The sequence below is a fragment of the Crocuta crocuta genome, unplaced genomic scaffold, assembly GCF_008692635.1.
Source record: "Crocuta crocuta isolate KB4526 unplaced genomic scaffold, BGI_CrCroc_1.0 scaffold172, whole genome shotgun sequence".
In the NCBI taxonomy this organism is placed as follows: domain Eukaryota; kingdom Metazoa; phylum Chordata; class Mammalia; order Carnivora; family Hyaenidae; genus Crocuta; species Crocuta crocuta.
In genome coordinates this window covers 4,351,580-4,376,123 of record NW_027528872.1, presented here as the reverse complement: position 1 = coordinate 4,376,123, position 24,544 = coordinate 4,351,580, and the positions used below count along the sequence as shown (strand labels likewise).

At 36.9% G+C, this 24,544-nt stretch overlaps 1 protein-coding gene across 4 annotated transcripts in view; it reads right to left on the bottom strand.

Annotated features, from left to right (window-relative positions):
- Positions 1-24,544, bottom strand: part of ARHGAP32 (Rho GTPase activating protein 32) — a 300,153-nt gene that overhangs the window by 69,145 nt on the left and 206,464 nt on the right. For all 4 annotated transcript variants that reach the window (XM_077756545.1, XM_077756541.1, XM_077756542.1 and 1 more), the window contains one exon: positions 5,068-5,149. In XM_077756545.1, coding sequence (XP_077612671.1) covers positions 5,068-5,149 — 82 coding nt within the window. The remainder of the gene's footprint in view (positions 1-5,067; positions 5,150-24,544) is intronic.

The following is a 24,544-nucleotide window of genomic DNA, read 5'->3' as shown; positions in this document are numbered from 1 at the left end:
TTTCCCTTCTTCTCCCCCCACTTCAACCTCACCTTCTTCCATCAAACCATAACTGTGATGACTGAACTGCCAATTTCTTATGGACAAGCTTCTATCTTTCTTCCTCATTTCTTTCTTTTTCTGTCTCCCTCTCCCACCAACTCCCTCCCCCGCCACACCTTTTCTTCCTTAAGGCAACATGGATACTTATTTTCTTGATCAGGACATGGTGACTCAATGATTTTATTTTTACATACACAAATAATTGAACATATTGAGCACATTAAGAGGAGCTCCAATGCGAAAATTTTTCCTATTGTCCTTGTTGTGTAATAATATAGGGAGCTTTAAATTTCAGTCTCAAACTATGGCTGCATCTTTCAGATCTGGCATCTAACAGTAACAGATGGCAATGTTAAAAATAAATAGAACATTCAAGTTGTTTATACTGTAGGCAAAGACAGTTTTAAAGTGTGAAATAAGCCTGAGGCTGATAGAAGTCACATCATCCTTTTCAAAATATATTAAGAATCCACATTTCTTTATGCCAACCCTGCAACGCTCCTCACAAAAGATAAAATATTTGCTTTTAAAGGTATGCTGTCATTATCTGTCATCACTAATTTAGAATTAACGATGTCATACGGGTCTATTAATAGAAACTAATTTTCCAGAACTATCAATAACTGATTAACTTTCTCAAGTTTTAAAAGCTTCTGGAGGTTATCACTATTAGAAATGTCACTTTCTCATTCAAAACATGAGAAAGTATTTAATTGATATAACTGAGTACCAATATTAAGCAAATCTTTTAAAACTCAGTTTGCAGTATATCTCTGAGGCAAAATATCAAAGATGATACTTAATACCTACTAAGTTAAGTTTATACAGAAGAAATGCATATAAAGATAATGCATAAGAAACAATAAATTTTTGATGTTGAATTTAGTAACTTCAAAATAGTGATACAAAAAAACCATGATCATCTTAACAGATTGATAAATTGTATTTGACAAAAGCCAACATCCTTTCATGATAAAATCATTCAACAGATTAAGAACTGAAGGGTACTTTCCCAATCTGATAAAGGGCATCTGTGAAAACCCCACAGGTAACATCTTACTTAGTGGTCATGAATGGATGTTTTCTCCTAAGATCATAAATAAGACAAGGATGGCCATTCTCCAACATTCTATTCAATACTGTATTAGACAGTCTTGCTGGGGAAATTGGGCAAGAAAAAGAAATAAAACTTCTTTTGCATCAAGATTGCAAAGGAAGAAGTAAAAATATCTCTATTCACAGATGACTTGATCTTGTACATAGACTATCCAAAGGAATCCACTAAAGAAAAACTATTAGAATAAACAGTTCAAACAATTTCAGGATACACGATTAATATACAAAATTAATTGTATTTCCACGCATTTGTAAAGAAGATGAAATCAAGAAAATAATTCCATTTACAATAGCATCAAAAATAACAAAAATAAATTTAATAAAACAAATGAAAAGTTACACTCTGAAAACTACAAAACATTGAACAAAATTAAAGAAGCTGTAAATAAATGGAAAAACATCCCATGTTCATGAATTGAAAAACTTAACAAATACTGGTAAGAGGGTAATACATTCCAAATTGACATACGAATTTAATACAATCCCTATCAAAATCCATTTGACTTCTTTGTAGAAACTGACAAGTTGATTCTTAAATTTATACAAAATTGCAAGGAACCCAGAAGAGCCAAGTCAATTCTGAGAAAGAATAAAGTAAGAGCAAAATTTATCACAAAACATCAAGCCAGGGTGGTACTGACATTAAGAACAGACATATAGGGGTGCCTGGTTAAATGTCTGACTCTTGATTTCAGCTCAAGTCATGATTTCATGGTTCATGAGTTCAAGTCTTGCATCAGGGTCCACGCTGACAGCATGGAGCCTGTTTGGGACTCTCTCTCTCCCTTTCTCTGCCTTCCCCTGCTCACGCTCTCTCTTTCTCTCAAACTTAAAAAAACAAAGAACAGACATATAGATCAGTTGAACAGAACTGAAAGTCTAAAAATAAACTTATATGTCTAAGGTCAATTAATTTTCTCAAGGGAGTCAAGACAACTCAATGGGGAAGGAATAATCTTTTTTTCGATCAATAGTGCTGAGACACCTGGATGTCCAATGGAATTGGACCTTATACCAGACACAAAAATTAACTCAAAATTAACTAAAATCTAAGACCTAAAACCATAAACTTCTTAGAAGAAAATATATGAGTAAATCTTGACCTTGGGTTAGGCAAAATCTTCCTAGATAAGATACCAAAAGCATAAAGAACAAAAGAAAAAGATACACGGAGTTTCATCAAAATTAAAAACTTTTGGGGTGCCTGGGTGGCTCAGTCGGCTCAGGTCATGATCTCATGGTTTGTGGGTTCAAGCCCTGCATCGGGCTCTGTGCTGACTGCTAGCTCAGAACCTGGAGCCTGTCTTCAGATTCTGTATCTCCCTCTCTTTCTGACCCTCCTCTGCTCGCGCTGTCTCTCTCTGACTCTCAAAAATAAATAAAAAACCTAAAAAAATTAAAAACTTTTATACTTCAATGGACAGAATAAAGACAAGCAAAGACAACCAACAGGGGGCGCCTGGGTGGCTTAGTCGGTTAATCGTCCGACTTTCACTTAGGTCATGATCTCGCGGTTCGTGGGTTCGAGCCCCGCGTCGGGCTCTGTGCTGACTGCCAGCTCAGAGCCTGGAGCCTGTTTCAGTCAGTGACTCCCTCTCTCTCTGACCCTCCCCTGCTCACGCTGTCTCTCTCTCTCTCCTAGAAATAAATAAAACATTAAAAAAAAAAAAAGACAACCAATAGAATGTGAGAAAATATATGCAAATCATATTATCTGATAAAGGACTCATATCTAGAATATATAAAGAATACTTACAACTCAATAATCAAATGACAACCAATTAAAAAAATGGGCAAAGGATCTGAACAGATATTTCTCCAAAAACACACAAATGTCTAATAAGCACATAAAAAGATACTCAACATTATTAATCATCAGGAAAATGCAAATCAAACTCCCAAAGAGACACCACTTCATAACTAAGATGGCAATAATCAAAAAGACAATAACACGGATATGGAACAACGGGAACTTTCATACACACTGCCAGAGGGTACTGTAAATGCTGTAGCTACTTTGTAAAGTAGTCTGGCAGTTCTTCAAAAAGTTAAGCATAGAGCTACCATATGACCCAGCAGTTTTACTCCTAGATATATACTTGAGAGATGAAAATATATATCCACACAAAAACTTATACATTGATGTTCATAACTGCATTACACATAACAGTCAAAAATGGAAACAACTCAAAATGAGTGGATATAATATAGAGTATCCAGACAATGGAATATTATTTTAGCTATTAAAAGAATGAAATTCTGATACATGAATGAACCTTGAAAACACTGAGCTAAGTCAAAGAAGCTAATTACAAAAGACCACATTGTATGATTATGAAATGTCTAGAATGGGGACATTTATAGCGACAGAAAGCAGACTAGTAGCTGCTTAGGGCTGGAGAAGAGGGATGGGCTGGGGCATCTGTCTGCTAAAGGGTATGGGATTATCTTTTAAGTTAATGATGCTATGTTTAACAAAAAAAACACCTACAGTCATCACAACTACTAATGAACATCTACTAAGCAAGTACCCACTGAGAAAGTTTTTTAAGAAGTTTATGTAAAGAAGGGGGATTTAACAGAGGATAAAGCGTCCTGTAAAGAGACTGAGAATCCTGTCTCAAGTAGAACTGTAGAGAACACGGTTTTGAAGTATTTTTCTCTACTAAACAGTAAAAGTAGTTTGCCTAAAAATTTAAAATTCCTATGAGAATTCTTACTCTTCTGTGAAGAAATAAGCTTCAAAAGCATAATACCTTTACCTAAATACTGCAAGCAAATATGATTTGATGTATGTTTGGGGGGCAGAGGTGGGAAAACACTAAATAAGCTCCACCCGCCCCATTTTTATACAGAGGTCCTAACCCTAGAAAATACTTTAAGGAAAATATTACAAATAAATTCTGAGGCTCAGCAAAGTTTTCTTTTGCTTTTATTGGAGGCTGAGTAGGGAGAAGGGCAAAGAAAGGCAAAGGGAATATAATACAAGTAGGAGAAATAAATATGATTACTTCCTCTTCCCTCCAAAATCTTTCAGTCTTTGCTTTTGTCTTCCTTCAAAATTTTTACATAACATTAAAAACTTCCAAGCTAAGTATCCTGTAGAATCTACAGGATAAATCACCCCAATAAAAACAAAAATTTCATATGTTTGCATGTATAGGAGGATTAGGAGGAACTTAACAGAGGACCAAGGGGGAGAAGAAGGGGGGAAATGGTGGGGGAAAGGGAGAGAGGCAAACCATGAGAGAGTCTTGAATGCTGACAAAAACTGAGAACTGATGGATGTAGGGGGGAGGGGGGATGGGCACAGAGGAGGGCACTCGTGGGGATGAGCACTGGGTGTTCTGTGGAAACTAATTTGACAATAAACTATTTGTTAAAAAAAAAAATGTCCATTTTCTTGAGTTTCACCCCCTGGAACACTGCTTTATTCATAAAATAGTCCACATATTTTATAGCACTGTAAATATACTATGTAAGTAGCAAGAAATGCTGCTTAAAATAGTTTTGATGTTAACAGTCATTGATAAAATATACATTCCCTTCATTTATTAGTTTCCAGCTAATCATATCATTTGTGAGTTCTTTAAACCTGTTATTTTTCTTTTATCACTATGTTCATTAATAAGTTATATCACTACTATATAATTATAAAAACAAATAATGACAAAGCTTAATGGAGCAAGTAGTTCTTTGAAATTATCTAAAATGTTGATGCACCTTTGTGAAATGCTCAATAGAGAAATAAGAATATTTTAAAAATCAAAACCACATAAAATGAAGAATACATATCATGTCAATAAATGGAAAGAACAGCAAAACAAGCTATGTGTTTAACTAAAAGAGAAAATCTGTTTTTTTTAAGCAGCTGATAAAATAACCACCATAATGAAAAAGTGTACTCACCTGGTTTTGGCACTGAGTTGGTCACTGACTGGGGGACTTTCTGATTGATTAACTCCACGCAGTGTCCAGGAAAGAGACCCACCTAAGGAAGAAAAGCAGCAAAGAGAGGATTCTAAACCAGAGAACAGACCAGTGTGTGAACACTGCCAACTCAATTCCAGTAAGAAACTCCATAGTCCCTCCCAAAGGACTCTATTATTCCAAGACTCTAAATCACAGATGATACCAATTACACAAACAAATAATAAAACAATCTGTTGCTATGTGTATACAGGGCTATGTTTGATTAGCCCAAATATCTAAGTCTGCTTTTTTAGTTTTAGCTTTTAATTTCCCAAACTTTTTTTTTACACCATTAAAATATGCAGTCTGATATCAAGCTAAGCATGCAGTACATAGAATTTGTTACCTCTTAATAACTTAACTTTGCTGAAACTTCAACCTAGTTGTGTTGGTATCTCTACAGCCAACTTTTAAATTTATTGTCTTCTCTACAATTAAAAAAAAAGTCAACACTAAACCACATTCCAATCTTTTTGTGACTTTTCATTCTCCCACAGGTTTTGTGAAAAATGACAGGTCTAAAATAGATTGGTGAAACAACACTCATTTAAAATCCTGCTGTTGTGAAAGAGCTAGTAGTATGTGAATACGTGGGAAAGCAAAAGAGAAGAAAACCACCCATCTCAGCAGTAGTGACAGACTCTGGGTTTGAAACCCATACCACTTTGACCTAGCTGCAGAACTGCTCATGGTGTTAGATATAGAATCCTAAGAAGTTATATTAGGAAAATACTGAGCTCACCCACAGACCACCCAGATCATGCAGAGATACTGCATAGCAAATAGAATAAATACAGAGATAAATAGCTTGGAAACAAAAGTAAAAAGGAGATCTCTGCCAATATTTATAGATGTTTCCTTAGATAGGAATATAATCAGGCTACCATGCAACAGATGTTAAAGCGGAACATGAAAACATCACTTTTTACATCCCTCTGTTGACAGACTCGGGAAGAATGGAATAGTCTTCCAAGAGCTATGACTCATCATGAAGCTCTGAGCTGTATAATTTCCATCTGTGTGGGATTATTTTCACATATGCATTTGCTGCATTCTGATTTCGATTTCTGGATCAATATTCCATGGTAGTTCTTAAGATAATGAAGATGTAACCAGTTATCATGAGCTGAAAAAGGGGTTATTAACAAGTTATCAGTTTTGTTTAAAAGATCTCTGATTTGGGGATTCTTAAAGTCCCTATGCATTGCCTTCCAAAATGATGTGTTGTTTGTTTTACTGGTGAAATTTCAGACCATATTTTATTCAACTTCCTATTTAGCTAAACAAGTGGAAGTTCTTCCAAGATCAATTAGAACCATATAAGACTCACCTTGAAAAATTCTTTTCATTCTTTCTTACACAAATCAATTATTATGAGAGGTGAACAGTGCAGTCTCAAGGGTAAGAGTACCTGGGTTCAATTCTAGGTCTGCCACTGGTGCGTAACCTAGCCTGCCTGTTTCAGTTTCTTCATCTAAACAATCCAGTAGTACCTAGCTCATAAGGGTTGTTAGGAGAACTAATAGATCAGTATAAAGCAAAATGCATATAGTTAGCACCCATTTAATGTTAGTATCTAATATGTTGGCTATTAGAAGACCTAGAAGTCTCCAGCACCTCCATTAAAGGGACGACACATAATACCACCTTCTGCATGTACGGACTTAAGTTTGTTTCCTCCCTATGAAAGATCATTCTTTCCATAAAATTAGAATTCATTTCGATCTATAAACATTTTCTGCAGTTTTGTGGAGAGAAAAGACCAGGTTCTAAACTTGGCCTGACTATTTACTACGCTCTGTGATTTGGAGCAAATTAGTTAACATCTGTTTTAGTTTCTCAGTTTATAAAAATGGGGACAAAAGGAGAGCTTGGGTGGCTCAGTCTACTGAGTGTCCAGCTTTGGCTCAGGTCATAATCTAAGGGTCATAACATCAAACCCCACATCAGGCTCCATGCTGAGTGTGGGGACTACTTAGGATTCTCTGTCTCTTTCTTTCTGCTCTTACACACGTGCTCTCTCTCTCTCTAAAATAAAAAAAATTTTTAACACAAAATAAGGATAATATTAGCTACCACAATAATTTGTATGAAATTACTAGCCTAGTTTCTAAACAAAAATATCTTTCAGCAAATAAAAAACATGTTTTCCATTACTTCCTAACAGAAACTGAACAAAGTTTAATGAATTTCTTTGGGGAACTATATCATATACATTAGTTACATTTGTACCTTTTAAATTTATCTCCATGGATTAGCTTAGATATATGAGTGAATATGCTATTGTGTGCTATGTAGAGGCCCATGGTAGGTAGATTTAATGCCTATCTCCAATCCCTGCTCACTTGTCTGCCTTTAATATAAAGTATATTATCATCAGCTAAAGTATATATTCAGTGCCTAGACTTCTAGCATCTAGGTGTAGCTAGAGCATGTGTAAATACAGCTCTATTGCCAGTATTCTGTTTCTTCCTCCTGCTCCGAATGCAGGCATCAAGACTGGCTCTGTAGTGGCCATCATTTGACCTTAAAAGAAAGGCCAAGAGAATCTCAGAGATTTCTGCTTAGTACCAGTTAGCTGCTAAACTCAACAGCAATCATTTTTCTGTTTTTTTTTTTTTTTAATGTTTTATTTATTTCTAGGAGAGAGAGAGAGAGAGAGAGAGAGACAGCGTGAGCAGGGGAGGGTCAGAGAGAGAGGGAGTCACTGACTGAAACAGGCTCCAGGCTCTGAGCTGGCAGTCAGCACAGAGCCTGACGCGGGGCTCGAACCCACGAACCGCGAGATCATGACCTAAGCGAAAGTCGGACGCTCAACCGACTAAGCCACCCAGGCGCCCCTCATTTTTCTGTTTCTTGAAACAAAAAGCATTCCTAACTGTTAGTAAATCTTTTCATTAGAAGAGTTGATTCTATAAATTTGTGAAAGGCAAATAGATACTATTTTCCTATTATAAAATTTCCATCATAAAAAAATGAAGTTGTGTTCTACTGAAAATATACATAATAGCTGTAACCTTAAAAAAGAATGTAAGTAACAGTAAAAATATAGTTAATGAACATTTACTTTTCTGATTCATACTGAAACTAATATTCTACCAAATATAAACAATTCTGGCAAACTCAAAATGTCAAACGTTAAGAGTGACTGGAACTCTGGTAATATGATCTATATATAAATTATGTCATCCTGTTTCATATATTATTCTTTCTGCAGCAGTGACAACTTCTAAAGCTCTAATTTATATGACTGAGAAGGGTGAGGGGAAATTAGGTATACTGGCAGGGGTCAGGAAGAGTTTGAACTCCAGGAATAAGAAGGAAGAGAGGGAAAACAGCAATCTCTAGAGATAGTCCCCGCACCTTAGCCACAGCTTTGCTTTCTGGCTCAGTTATCTGCGGTAAACCATGGTCTGGAAGCAGATGATTCTCCTTCTCCCGATGCCACAATGACTACATAATTCACCTCACTTCTTCTCATCACATAGGCATTTGTCATCTCACATTATCACAAGAAGGAGGAGGAATATAGTACAAGAAGATATTTGGAGAGCAAGACAAACCAAATTCACATATCTTTTATGGTATTTTTATAATTGCTTTATTTTATTATTTTTGTAAATCTCTTACTGTGCCTAATTTACAAATTAAACTTTATCATAGGTACATATATATGTATAGGAAAAACCTAGTATATATAGGGTTCAGCACTATTTATAGTTTCAGGCATTCTCTGGGGGATAAGGGAGGGCTACTGTATACCCCACAGTGTGCTGATAAAGTTGAACAACTGACTCCTCAGGAGGAAAGGTCTTGATTTATACTGTTTGCCAGAGTCCATGATGTAAATACTCCTACCACAGCTGGTTTCAAGCTACAAACAAGACACAAACAAATGAATGCAGGTGAAAAGAGATGCAGAGTAGCCTATTAGGTCATATTTATACCACATAGGACACTAGACAGAAATAACCTCAAGAGCATAGATTAAAGTAAAATATAGTAAAACAATTATAATAGTTTTAGGTATTTATTACCTTTGTTTTCAATATAATTGACTAAAAATTGATAGGCTTTAATTTTTAGTAACAGCTGTGTTTCACCACTGTACAAAATTCCTAAATATCACAACTTGCTCTGGCTCACCACTAATCTATACCTATACACGGGGTCCTGTGCCTGTCGTAACCCTAATAGCTCCTGGGAATAGGTTTCAGGCAGCTTGACAAATACATGGATCCTTCTCCGACTGCAAGTGAATACGGACAGACCTAAATGTAACAGGCTGCAATCTGAATCTTCTGACCTTCTACATTTAGGATAGGCTCAAACTGTAAAGGAAATAAGTTTGGCAACAAACGTCAATGTACTGAAAAAATATTCTGGTGCAACTTAGAGGGAAGGTTAGATAAGAAACTACTATATTAAAATAAGGCTGCAGCTTCGGTAACAGTGGGAATAGAATGAAATCACTGCTTACCAATGGAGCCTAATTCTAACTATGGTCTCTCTGAGGCAACTAATCAAAATCTAAAATGAATTTCAACACAACAACAATGTGCTTATTACTGACTTAAAAAAAATTCCTATTCTAGTGGTTGATTTATGTAATTAATGGCTAGGGAAAGTTTAGGACTGTTAGCATAACAAAATATTTTTTTGTATTAAGCACAGTGAAGTCATGCTCTTACTTCCAGAGATACACCACACTACAACTTCCTACCTTCCCAGGTTCCTAGTGTTCGCATATTCCATGACAGAAGTTCAACTCAGAGATACTGCATCTCCTTGCTCTCTATTATTCCCCACTAGGGTACATACACAACAACGACGTGCTTATCACATACTCGCCTTCCAATCATTTGTTTTTACTACTCAGCATGAACCTGTGATTGATCATTTGAACTTTAAAATATATCAGTACTTTAATTTCTTTGCAGTATCAGCCTTCTGCCAAACCAATCCAACAACTCTCCCCAAAATACATCAATAATACCACCCTACTTGTATGCCTCTGTATTGCTGAAGAAAAATCACATCACTCAGGAGATTTAAACCAAAACAAATTCATGGTCTCCCACCTGGAAACATCAACCATTTTCTTCCCCCTCCCCAAGTTTTCTTAGGGAATGAACCCTTTCCTCTTTTGGATCTCTGTCCAGTTCAGTTCCTCAGACCATACATTAATTAGTCAATTAGTTTGTCTCTTAAGATTTTGGAACTAGGTCTGAATCTTTAATTATTTCCACTGAGTTGCTAGAACTAGAAAAGGTTTTGCCAAAAAAAAAAAAAAAAAAAAAAAAAGAAGAAGAAGGATGAGATAAAGAAGCAGCTACTGCTACAAGCCTAAGAGAAGTAAAACTGGAAGCAAACTCCCTCAATTCCTTACTTCCCAGTTCTTGGTTCTATCTAGTAATTTTTGCATTGGTTCTCTGAGATATTCCTATTCATGTCTCCCTGCCTTTGCCTCCCAAGAAAGACCACACTGCTTCTAGTTTCAATTTCTTATTTATACTGTCTCCTAAACATTAATGCCAGCTCTCCAGTTTTTACTTTTAGAAACACTACTCTTACGGCAGGATATAAAGGCTTGGGACTCAGAAATAAGGTCAGGAATTGGTATAAATCTGTAAGCTGGTCATACATATTGAATTTAAAGCTGAAATAACAAATAAGATGGTTTAGGACACAGAGCACAGATAACGGAGGTAGTTCAACCTCAAGCTTCAGGGATCTGCTGTAAGAGGACGTGCTATAAAAGAAGACTTAGAAGACAGGATGAATTCTTAAGACTGTCATGTCATTTCCACTGGGATAAGCAAGCGTCAGGAAAAGAGAAAGCAAACACCAATGAGAGCTTAAGTAAAAGGAGTGATAAAGTATCCATTCTTGCATTCAGCCAAACAGAGACCACTAGTGAAGCAAGAGAAGAAAACAGGGCTGAAGGATTTAAAGCACATATTTTGATAATGAATGGCCCTAGAATCTAATCTGGATAAAAGCAAGTGAAGGCAAGAAGCAGCTAATGGCAGAAACCGGAGGGGCCAATGGGATGACAGATAACATGGAGCACAATCGCTTATTGTATAGCACGTAACTAACAGAAGAGATTAATTTTTTCCCATTAGCTCAATGATGTATCAAATAAAATAGAATTATAGTTGGGGCGCCTGGGTGGCACAGTAGGTTAAGCCTCTGACTTTGACTCAGGTCATGATCTCACAGTTCATGAGTTCGAGCCTCGCATCAGGCTCTGTGCTGACAGCTCAGAGCCTGGAGCCTGAAGCCAGCTTGGGATTCTGTGTCTCCCTCTCTCTGCCCCTCCCCCGCTTACACTCTGTCTCTCTTTGTCTCTCTCTCTCTCAAAAATGAATAAACATTTTTTTAAAAAATCATAGTTGGTTTAAAATTTTAATTATCTCTACCTTACCTTTCCCCCATGGCAGGACAGTAAGAGGGGAATAGAAAAGGCATTGTAGGTAGAAGAAGAACAAGTAGATGAAAAGAGCAATCTGTGTAATGAGATGAAGATGATTGTTAAATTTGTCTGGAACAAGGAGTTTTATGAAATAGAGTAGTGATAAGTAATACTGGAATAGTAAAATGGAGTCAGCGATCATGAATGGTTCTGTAGATCATGACAAGGTTAACGGTACTTTTGTAGGAAATGAAATTCTGAGCAGAAGAGGGACAGGAATAGGTACGCTTTAGTAAGAAAACTCTAGAAGCAGTGTGTACCTTTTAAGGTGGGAAGAAGGGAGAATGACAAGAAGCAGAAGGGCATTTTGGGAATTTGCAATCAAATCTGAAAAGACATAATAAAAATGTGTAGTATAAAAACGGCATGAAGAACCAAGAAAAGTATATGAATGTACAGACATAGTAATAAAGAACAGACAGAAACTATCAATGGACTGAGTATATAAAAAGTTAAGTCAAAGATGCTCTCCGGGGTTTCTTCCCCCATTTGACTGAGGTATAAGTGACAATAAACTTACATATTTAATACACACATTTTGATAAATTCTGACACCTGTAAAACTAGAACTACAATCAAGATTCTGAATATACTCATCAACTGCAAAAGTTTCCTTTTATCTCTTTGTAATCTCTCCCTCTCCATACCCAATTCCTATCCCTGCTCACCAGCAACCACTGATCTACTTTTTATCACTATACATTACTTTGCATTTTCTAAAATGCTTTTTGAATGGAATCAAAAAAACATACTCTTTTGTTGTCTATTTTCTTTCACTCAGCATAATTATTTTGAGGATCATTCCCATTGCTGTATGTATCAACAATTCATTCCTTTTTATTCCTGAATGACACGCCATTGTACAACAGTACTATTTGTTTATCCATTAATCCTTCATTGATAAAATATCTGGGTTGTTTCCAGTCTGGGCCCATATATATATATATATGGCTGCTATGAAAATTCATGTATGAGTTTTTGTATGGATGTAGGCTTTCTTTTTCTCTTGGATAATCTAGGAGAGGAAGGGCTGATTCGTGTAGTAGGTATACATTTAACTTAGGCTGACAAACTGTGTTCCAAATTGGCTGCGGCATCTGACATTCTTACCAAAGCTGTGTGTTTCAATTCCTCCACATCCTCCCCATTCTAATAAGTATGTAGTAATACCTCACTGTCATTTTAATTTGTGTTTCTCTAATAATTATTGACCTCAAGTATCTCTTTGTGTTTATTTGACATAGATCTCTTTGGTGAACTGCTTCAATCTTTGCCTACTTTTAAAATTGAGTTCTATTTTCCTAGTGAGCTTTAAGAGTTCTCTGTATGTTCTGGATACAATTCCTTTCTCAGATATAATTATTGCCAATATGTTTTCCCAATCCAAGGCTTGTCTTTTTATTATCTCATGAGTAATATCTCAAAGAGCAGATGTTTTAAATTTTGATGAAATTCAATTTGTTTTATGAAGTGTTCCTTCCATGTTACATCTAGGAAATTTCTGCCTAACCCAAAGTCACAAAACTTTCCCCTATGTTTTCTTCTAGCAGCTTTATAGTTTAAGCTTTAAATTTGGGTATGATCGATTTTGAGTTATTTTTTCCAGATGGTGCAAGAAATAAAGTTTTTGTTTTGTTTTTATGGAGGCATGTGAACATCCCATTGTTCCAGTACCATTCGTACAACAGACCATGCACTGAATTGATTTGAACCTTGGTCAAAAATCATTTGTCCATGTATGTGTGGGTCTATTTCTGGACTCTATACTGTTCCATTGATCTATTTGTCTGCCTTTCCACTAATAACATACTCTCTTGCTATTGTACCTTTATAGTAAGTCTGCGAATCAATTAATGTTAGCTCTCCAACTTAGTTCATTTTTGCTTATCAATTTCTTACTTAATTTGCTTATCAATTTCTATAAAAAAGTTTTCCCACTGGGGAATAAAGACATCGTAACAATGTAAACACTCCCAACCTATAGATAGGGTGTATAATTTTTTTTATATTCTTTAATTTCTCTCAAAAATACTGTGCAGTTTTCAGTACACAGATCTTTCATGTGTTTTTTCAGATATATCACGAAGTATTTCATATTTTTGATGCTATTATAGATTTTTTTAATTTGTTGATTGATGTCAATGCTGTTAGTCTGCAGAATGACAAGATTCTCATGGAGTTCTCCCAAATATTTATATTTTAAATACATATTGTATATTATACTCAATATACTTTTATTTCTTTTATGTATAAAAAATTATAGGGGTGTCTGGATGGTTCAGCCAGTTAAGCATCCGACTTTGGCACAGGTCATGATCTTGTGGTTTGTGAGTTCATGAGGCTCTTTTTCTGTCAATACAGAGTCGGCTTCAGATCCTCTGTCCCCCTCTCTCTACCTTTTCCCTGCTCTCTTGCACATGCGCAGTCTCTCTCTAAAAGATAAACATTAAAAATTATATTGGCTTCTTTGAAATTCTTTTTAATATGTATTTTAAAACTTTTTAATGTTTATATACTTTTGAGAGAAAGAGACAACGTGGGAGCTGGGGAGGGACAGAGAGAGAAAGGGAGACACAGAATCTTTAACAGGCTCCAGGCTCTGAGCTGTCAGCACAGACGCTGCCTTGGGACTCAAACCCACCATCCATGAGATCATGACCTGAGGTGAAGTTGGACACTTAACCAACTGAGCCACCCAGGTGCCTCTGAAATTCTCTTTAAATAAAAAGTATACTTATGGGGCACCTGGATAGCTCAGTCAGTTAAGCCTCCGACTTCAGCTCAGGTCCCCACGTCGGGCTCTGTGCTGACAGATCAGAGCCTGAAGCCTGCTTCAGATTCTGTGTCTCCCTCTCTCTCTGCCCCTCCCTGCTCACATGTCTCTCACTCTCTCTCTCAAAAATAAATAAAAACATTTAAAAATTTATTTAAAAATTAATAACATATACTTTTATTTCTTTTATATGTGAAAAATATTGACTTCTTTGAAACCGTTTGTAGGTAGTTATATCATTTGTAAATTTCATTTCAGAAATCACATGAAAGGATTTTGGAAAATATTTATTATAATAGGAACTGTTAAGTTTGATGAGTTTAAGAACTACTGCTCTAAATCATTTTGTTAATAATTTCCATGAAACTGAATGTTTAAGTATTGTTTGGTAGGACATATTCTGATGCTATAAATTATCAAAAGGCTATGAAGAAACAAATTTATGGTATCAATAGCTAATGGCAGTTGCACTAATAAGAAAAAAATAAAAATAGCAACAATACAGAAAATAATTTAAGAAAATTTACACATTTTTATGATGGTTGGGGGTGGGGAGAATGCAAGACTGGAACTTACCAAGCTTGTGTACTGGTCCTGGCTATACCATTATGTACTGTCTTGGTGAATCAGCACAATTTATCTAAATCTTTGACCTCTAGATTTCTATAATTTTTAAATGACAGGTTAGGACAACATGATCCACTATCATTTTTTTCTACAAGGAGATAAGCAGAAGCTACTACTGGTTTATTAAATTACTACTGAGATCTATTCTTTGCCCAGCATACCTAGGATTTTATCTAAGCTCCAATATTAAACAGTAGAATAACAATGGACAAGTTGTTTAACCCCCCATGCTTGAGTTCTGTCATCAGAAAGAGATGATAATAGTACCTTCTTCACCGAGTTGTAAGAATTAGTGATTAATGGAAAGCACTTACTACAGCATATTTAAGAAGCACTTTATTTGTAGTATAATATACTCCCTCTCCACTTGAAATTATTTAACATTACAAATGAAAATTTACAGTATATGATTTCCTGAAACTTAACTAGAGAGGAAATATTGTGCCACATTTAATAGTGAGTAATGAAAAGGCACAGCTTTGGAAGCCATATATAAACATATGATCTTTTTATAAAGAAGCATGTAAACTTCGCCTCTCTGCTAAACTAGTATGAGGGACATAGTCCCAAACATCTTCCTTTAGAATAAAGAATACAGGGGCACCTGGGTGGCTCAGTTGGTTAAGCGTCTGACTTTGGCTTAGATCATGATCTCACGGTTCCTGGGATCAAGCCCCGCATTGGGCTCTGTGCTGATAGCTAGCTCAGAGCCTGGAGCCTGTCTTCAGATTCTGTATCTCTCTCTCTCTCTCTCTCTCTCTGACCTTCCCCTGCTCATGCTGTCTCTCTCTCTCTCTCAAAAATAAATAAAACATTTTTAGATTTTTTTTTAAAGAAAGAATACTTTTTTTTGAAAATAAGTTATTTAGAACTATATTAAGCTCCTGAGCTAAGGATCTTTTTATTGTCCAAGAATTGCTTCTCTGATATTTGTATACAAGAACACTCACATGACATTTAGTGTTAACTATGAAACATAAAGAGCTGATCCTTTACCATGTTGTGGAGAACTAAGAGAATGTGAGCTGTATAAAGTTCCATCAATCTCTACATGATTCTATCCATTAGATTAACTGTGTCTCAAATGTGTTTCAAGGAGGATTTCATGGGGGGAGAAAAGACCATTTGTTTAATTTCTCCTTTTATCAGTGTACAGGAAACAACAGGAAGCCACTTGGTGGTTCTCACATTTTATGCTGAATATTTATCTGAAGAACTTGGTTAAATTCAGATTCCTGCCCACATCCCCCAGGATTTTGATTGGTAACACCTTGCTTTAACATGTTTCTCAAGTCATTCTGATGCTAGCAACTCCCAGATAAACCCCTGAGAAATTACCTAAACAATCCTCAAAGATATTAACATTGTATATTCGTGTTATGTCTTTTACCTAATAGAAAAAGGCTCTTCGTGTACCTTACCTCATATTTCCAACAAAACTCTATAGCCAAGCACAAAAGCTGATGCCATTTAGTTTTAAAAATAAGGAAAAAAATAGTTATGTTGGTTTTTTTGTTTTGGTTTTGTTTAGGTACATTCTATGATGAAACACTTTAGAAAACAAAGGTAAAAGATTATATACTTTAGGAAACAAAGTAAAAACAGATTCAGAATTTTTATAGTTAATATAATTTCACACTTCCTACTCTGAGAAGTTTAATAAAAGAAACAGTGTTACGGTATAATTTAAACATATGGATGAACTAATCCTTCTGTTCCTACAGCTAAATTATGGTCTAAAACAATACACAGACCAGAACTTGGCAAAATTCTAAACTTTATCAACCACTGGCTGATTAGCAGCATTTACCTATTACCTACAGCATAGAGTAAGCACTGTTTCTATTTCTGGTTGTCTGAGGAACACCTGCACCAGAATCACATAGATAAAAATATGGTCTTACATCCTATCCCACCATCACTGAACAGAATTTGGGGGCTTAGGTCCTGGGACTTTATATTTTAACAAGTTCCCCCAGTGATTTTTTTTTTTTTTAATATTTTTATTTATTTCTAGGAGAGAGAGACAGCGTGAGCAGGGGAGGGTCAGAGAGAGAGGGAGACACAGACTCTGAAACAGGCTCCAGGCTCCGAGCTGGCAGTGAGCACAGAGCCCGACGCGGGGCTCGAACCCACAAACCGTGAGATTATGACCTAAGTGAAAGTCGGACGCTTAACCGACTAAGCCACTCAGGCGCCCCCCCAGTGATTTTTAAGTACACTAAGGTACTTTGAAAATCAGTGGTGAAGGAAGAGTAGAAAGAATTACTGGTAATAGAAGAATGAAGATAGCATCATAACACCCTTAAGTATACTAATAAATCTGGTAATGTGGACTTTATTTGCAAATTATGACAACAATGTACTACCACTACACACCTATTAAGGTGGCTAAAATCCAAAATACCCTGAGAACTATCAAATGTTGGTGAGAATGCTGAGCAGCATCATTGTTGGTGGGAATGCAAAATGGGACAACCACTTTGAAAGACAGCCTGGTGACTTCTTACAAAGCTAAACATAGGCTTACCATATGATCTAGCAACTGCACTCCTCGGTATTTACCCAAAGGAGCTGAAGACTCATATCCACACAAAAACCTGCACATGGATGTTTATAGCACTTTATTAATAACTGCCAAAAACTGGAAACAACCAAGATGTCCTGTAATAAATGAATGGAAAAATAAACTCTGGCACATCCATAACAATGAATATTAGTGACAGAAAAGGAATTCTTGAACCATGGAAACACATGGAAGAACTTTAAATGCATATTGTTAAGTGAAAGAAGCCAGTTTGAAAACGCTACATGCTGTATGACTATATGATATTTTGGAAAAGGCACAACTGTGGAGACAGTAAATGATTAGTAGTTCTCAGGGATTATAAGGAGAGAAGGATAAAAAGGTAGAGGGTTAGGGCAGTGAAATTACTCTGCATGAAGCTGTAATGGTTGATACATGTCATTAGGCATTTACTAAAATCCGCAGAACTATACATCACAAAGAGTGAACCTTAATGTAAACAATAGGCTATGGTTAATAATAATGTATGGAACTTGGTTTATTAATTTTAACAAAAAAACAAGCCTCAAAATTATTTCAATCATTGTGAGGGAGGATGTGAAACTGACATTCTGTATTATATATATCCAAATACTCTGTATCCATGTGATTCTGGCTCAGGATGTGAAGATCATTAGATCCGCAGACAGCTCTTTTAGAAACAGTACTTATTCTGTGCTGCCTATAATCTCTACAAATCAGCTGGTGGTCAGTAAAGATCAGCATTTTTCCAATGCTATACAACAAATTTTTAAAGCAAGATGTTAATAATAGGAGAAGCTATGTATGTGTCTGTGTGGGGGCTTGGAGGGGATTATATAAACCTCTGTGGACTACCTGCTCAATTATTCTGTAAATTTGTACTAAAAAATGAGGTCTAATTATTCCCTTAAATAATAATAAAATAAAGTCACAACCCAGCAACTGCACAGCATCAGTTCACAGCAATACACAGGAAAGGCTTCCACACTGAGGCCTGCACCTTGTCAGGCCTTGAGAGCTGGCCAGAAAGGAGACGACAAACACACACGACTGTAACAAAAGAAAAAGCAGCTTCCATGTAACACGGCACGAACACATCGAGCTGAGCAGCCCTGCAAGCTGAGGGCCTGCAGACCGACATCACATTTCCAGAAAGCCTCCCAGCAGTGCTCAGAGCATGACACTACAGAGTTGGCCTCCATCCTGGGAAGCAATGGCCTACATCCTTGCTCCCCTTTACTCTCTCTTCTGAGAACAGTCAGCTCTAAATGGCCTTGATCACTAGGAAAACTACTGGAAGCTACCTCAAGGTCAAGGCCAGTCCCTAACCATTATTAGCAAAGGCTTCCTGCTTGGTGGCTCCTCCCCTGTGATCCACTGATGAAGCCCAATTTACAATGTCCATCTGTATGTCCAGGATCAGTCAAGTTAGCTAACTGAGGTATGGGCCATTTCATGTCTGACCTGTCTGACCCAGTCATCTGGACATCCTGTCCTCAGAAGAAACACACAAGACTGCATTCCAAAGTCACCTCATCCAGGAAACCTTCCTAGAACTCCCAGGGAGTCTTGCTGGGCTCTTACCCTACCATGCATCTAAGAGGCTCTGAGGGGAGCACTGAGGCCTGCTTTCCTTCCAGGCCCACTTTCCTTCCTTGACCTGCCTTGGGGCTTGGAGCCCAAAGCCCAGAGGTCCTTATGCCATGAATGAAATGAAGGGTCCAATATCAGCCAGTGAGAATGAAGTGGGCCCCTTCAGATACTGCCCAGCCTCCTTGCCACCTGAGGACAGGAGCTGGAGGGCAGAGCACACATGGAGGAGGCATTCCCAGGCCTCCTTCCTTCTGAACCCCTCAAATTCTCAGCAGTCATGGCCAATGCCTCTGAGCTGCCAGTGGCCGAGGGGCTAGCTGGCTCAGGTAGGGTTCGGTTCTTTATCAAGTCTGTGTGAGAGAGTCCCTGAAGGGCCTTCAAACCAGCCCTCAAAAGCTAGTTTGCACCTATGATGGGCTGAATTGTATATCCCCCCAAAATTCATGGTAATGTCCTAACCCTCAGTATCTCAGAATGTGTATTTGGACAGGGCCATTAGAGAGGTAATTAAGATTAAATGAAGTCCTATGGGTATGTCTATTCTAACAGATGTCCTTATAAGGGATGATTAGGACACATGGATACACCAGGGATGTGTACCAACAGAGGAAAGAGCATGTGAGGTCATGGTGAGAGGGTAGCCATCTGCAAGCTGGGCAGAGAGGTCTCAGAAGAAACCAACTCTAACACCTTGATCTTGGACTTGCCTCCAGAATGCCTGAGAAAATAAATTCCTATTGTTCAAGTCATCCAGTCTGTACTATTGTGCTATGGCAGCCGTAGCCAATGAATATAGCACCTAAGAGGCAAATGAAGGAAGAGACGAACCTCAGAAAGGGCAGTACTTGATAACAGAAAAAAAGTCACAATGGATTTATGATTATTTACTTGCACTCTGGATTTGTATCACCCATTTATACCAGGATACATGAAATTCCAAGAATTCAGACATAATTTACATTAGAGAAATAAAAAATCTGAATATTAGCCTTCTAAAAGGAGTCACATAAAAGGTATTATTATAAAGAACAAGTTTCTATGGGCACTGGGCAGTTCAGTTGGTTGAGCATCCGACTCTTAATTTTGGCTCTGGTCATGGTCTTACGATTCCTGAGATGGAGCCCAAGTCGGGCTCCACAGGAATAGCACAGAGCCTGTTCAGCAATCTCTCTCTCTCCCTCTCTCTCTCTCAAAATAAATAACCATTAAAGAAAAAGGAAGAAGAAGAACAGGGGCACCCGGGTGGCTCAGTTGGTTAAACGTCCAACTCTTAATTTCGGCTCAGGTCATGATCTCTTGGTTTCATGAGTTCAAGCTCTGCATGGGCTCTGCACTGACAGCATGGAGCCTGCTTGAGATTCTTCCTCTCTCTGCCTCTCCCCTGCTCACTCTTTCTCTCTCTCTCCCAAAATAAATGAATAAACTTAAAAAAAAGAACAAGTTTTTCTAATGATTTCAGAATGTTAACTAGCTTTTAAAGATTAACATTATAAAAAGCCTGTGATGTAATGTATCCACTATGTAAAGTCAGGTGTACTAGTAACCTAAACAAGTGGTTTTTCCTGTGGTGGTGTTCATACACAGTTCTACTAAGGCCCCCTGGGGTGCTGCAGGAGGCCCAACGGAGGTCAGCCAGACATGTTCCATGGGGAATAAGGCCCAGGTGCCTGACTTAAACTAACAAGGGCAGCTCCATCGTTGCCTTTTCTCACAGTGAGGTTCTGTGTAAGGCTCTGTTTGAATAACAATTCTACTGAGTTAAAATATAAAGATGTGGGGTGCCTGGGTGGCTCAGCTGGCTAAGCTTCCAACTCTTGGTTTTGGCTCAGGTCATGACCTCACAGTTCATGAGTCCAAGCCCTGCACTGGGCTTTGTGCTGAAAGCGCAGGAGCCTGCTTGGGATATCTCTCTAAACAAACAAACATAAAATATATACATGGGAAAACCAATGGACTAAGCCATTATTACAGTTATCTCAAACATAAAAGTCAGCAATCTCATCTATAATTATCATACACAAGGAATAAATTATAATTATCCTCCTCTCTCAATGAAATATTTGAGTAAGGAAGGGCATATGCTCACCATTTTATAATACCTAACAAGGGTAGAGAACATCACAAATAGCCTGAAGAGGAGTTTTTTTCTCAGATACAATATATTAATCATCCCATAAAAACATAACACATAGTAACAGCAATGTATCCACCAGTAAACCTATATGCTTTACAGCCCTTAGTTGGTTCATCTTCACAGCATTCTTTACTGGCTGGGAAGGAAAGATGTTCCTCTTCACAGGGCTGAAAACTGAGGTGGATAAAGTTAATAATGAGAGTTAAATGCAGAAATCATGCTTAGTGCTTCTCCGGCAATGGGATGGAGCAGACATGAATCTGATACCGTACTCCATCACCTACTGATTAGGCATCTTGGCTGTGTATTAACCCTCTCAAATTGTTTCTCCTCCATAAAAGAGGTTAATAGCTTTGTGAAGATTGAATAAAACATTGTGTATAAAGTGCTCAACAATACTTTGCACTTGGCAGATGCTCAATACATGCATTCCCATTTAACCCCTCCCCTGCAATAAACCATGAGGCACTCTTACAAATGGATGAGGATTTAGGAACAGCAAAGAAGAATGAACTGTGTGGATTATTTCTTTATAGTACTGGACTCCTTTTATAAATGAAGTTTTAACAGTGATAGTTAAAAACTATTCCTGGTTTTACAGGTGACCTCCAATGCCCACAATCAACTCCTCTTCTCAAATGCATATCCCAACATGAACTAAAAAGAAATGACTGCCCTTCCAAGACCAGTTAGGATGAAAAGAAATTGCAGTGCTATATAAAAAACCTTTCACTGTCAATCACAAATAAATCCTTTAAGTTTAAAAATCTGTTTATAGTTTAAATAATTTGGCAATAAGCTAATTTTTAGCAATTGTTAATTTATATACTAATTTTTAAAAGAATAATCTGTTTAGGCTATAAACTAATTTGTGGACTCTAAATAAAAGAATAAATAAAAAGAAGAGGGTGCCTGGGTGGCTCAGTCAGTTAAGCATCCGACTCTTGATTTCAGCTCATGTTGGGCTCTGTGCTGACAGTGCAGAGCCTGCTTGGAATTCTCTCTTTTCCTCTCTCTCTGCCCCTTACCCTGTGCATGCTCTCTCCCTCTCTCTCAAATATAAACATTTTAAAAACAAAAAGTTAGGAAGATAAATCCATACCTAACACAAAGTCAGATCTCAATAAATATGTCACATGAAAGAAGGAAAAACCTGCTACCATTTTTACAATAATTGAATTAAAATGTTGAGAAGGACTAAATGGATTCTAAGTGGAACTCTCCAAACTCTTCTTTTAAACTCTTTATTTTAAAAACAAACTAAAGTACAAAGAAAGCAGATGACTTGTCTAAGATTATAAGGTAGCAATATCATGAAAACAACATAACTGCCACTTTAAATCCAAATTTATTTTTTTATCATCTTTTAGGCCCTAAACTTTATATAGCTTATTTCCATGAATGTGGAGAATTGACCTCTTAATAGCAAAAAAGATACCCCCATCTTCTATTTAGTTTTATATTTAATCAAAAGCACCAATTATGCACAGCAATTAAGATAAAGAACCCCAATTATACAAACAAGAAAACTTGTGGTATAATATAGGTATGATTGTTCTGGTCTTAATCATCAAATTAAATTTCCATAGATGCTTTTATAATAAAGGAATCAATACAATTAAATTTGTAAAAAAAAAAAAAAAGAATTAATTAAACTTAAAAATCAACATTTTTGAGTGAAAAGTATGCATCAGGTCTGTTCTATGTACTTTATATATTTTATCCTCACTCTTTTAATCTTCACTATAACATTATGAAGCAAATAGTCCTACTCTCCCCATTTTACAAATGAGGAAACTGAGGCACAGAGAAGTAAAGTATGCTCAAGATAACACAGGATAAAACCTATGCAATCTGGCACCAAAGCCATCTCTTAAGCACCATGCTATCCTGCTTTTAATAGTCTGTATGATTATTTTTGAACAAAATATATTTTATAAAAACCTAATACTAGTTTGTTTAATATATAGTTAAAGCTCAAAATATTTATGTAACAGTTATTAATATTCTAACTATATAGCATGAGTATTTTTTATGTAACATTTCAGAGACACTTATAAAAAGACCAAAAAACTCCACAGGTTATACACTAAAGATACAATTTTAAGGCATTTTCAGATGTTCTTCTATAGATAGTTTTAAAAGATAAAAGAAAACCTATATGGGGTGCCTGGGTGGCTCAGTTGGTTAAGCATCTGACTTCAGCTCACGTCATGATCTCACAGTTTGTGGGTTCGAGCCCTACATCGGGCTCTGTGCTGACAGCTAGCTCAGAGCCTGGAGCCTGCTTTGGATTCTGTATCTCTCTCTCTCTCTCTCTCTCTCTCTCTCTCTCTCTCTCTGACCCTCCCCTGATCACACTGTCTCTCTCTCAGAAATAAATAAAACATTTTTAAAAAAAGAAAACCTATATATCCTATGGAAACTGGTGTTAGTCAATCTAAAAGATGTCATTATTAGTTGTCAAACTATTTATTATTCAAGCCACATATAAAAAAAGAAATTAAGACTGCTTTAGATTCTGTTGCTGGTCTGTAATTAACGCATTGTTTATATTAACAGTTATAAAACATTTTTAAAGAAAATTAGTGATCAAACTCAATTTAGAGATTAGAAAATATAGAGGCACCTGGATGGCTCAGTCAGTTAAGTGGCCAACTCTTGGTTTCAGCTCAGGTGATGATCTCACGGTTCAGGAGTTTGAGCCCTGCATTGGGCTCTGCCCTGACAGTGTGGAGCCTGCTTGGGATTCTCTCTTTCTCCCTTTCTCTCTGCTCCTCCCCTGCTTGGACTCTCTGTCTTTCTCTCAAAATGAGAATAAGTAAACTTTAAAAAATAAATGTGTGAGGGGTGCCTTCGTGGCTCAGTTGGCTAAGGGTCTGACTTTGGCTCAGGTCATGATCTCACATGGGTTCAAACCCCTGTGTTGAGAGCTCAGAGCCCGGAGCCTGCTTCGGATTCTGTCTCTCCCTCTCTCTCTGCTCCTCCCCCACTTGTGTTTTGTCTCTCTCTCTCAAAAATAAATAAATATTTAAAAAATTTATTTTAAATATGTGTGAATCATGATTCCAAATCAATATTAAAAGAAAGGCAGAGTCACAGGCATGATAATCTAGAAGTGGTAAACAGACCTGTGATTCTGTTCATACTTTGGTTATACCACCATTTCAAAAAGAAGGAGATAAAACCACCACAAGAGTAACTAGAAAAAGATATCCAAGTCTAATATCATGTATATTTTTCAACTTCTGCTGACAAAGT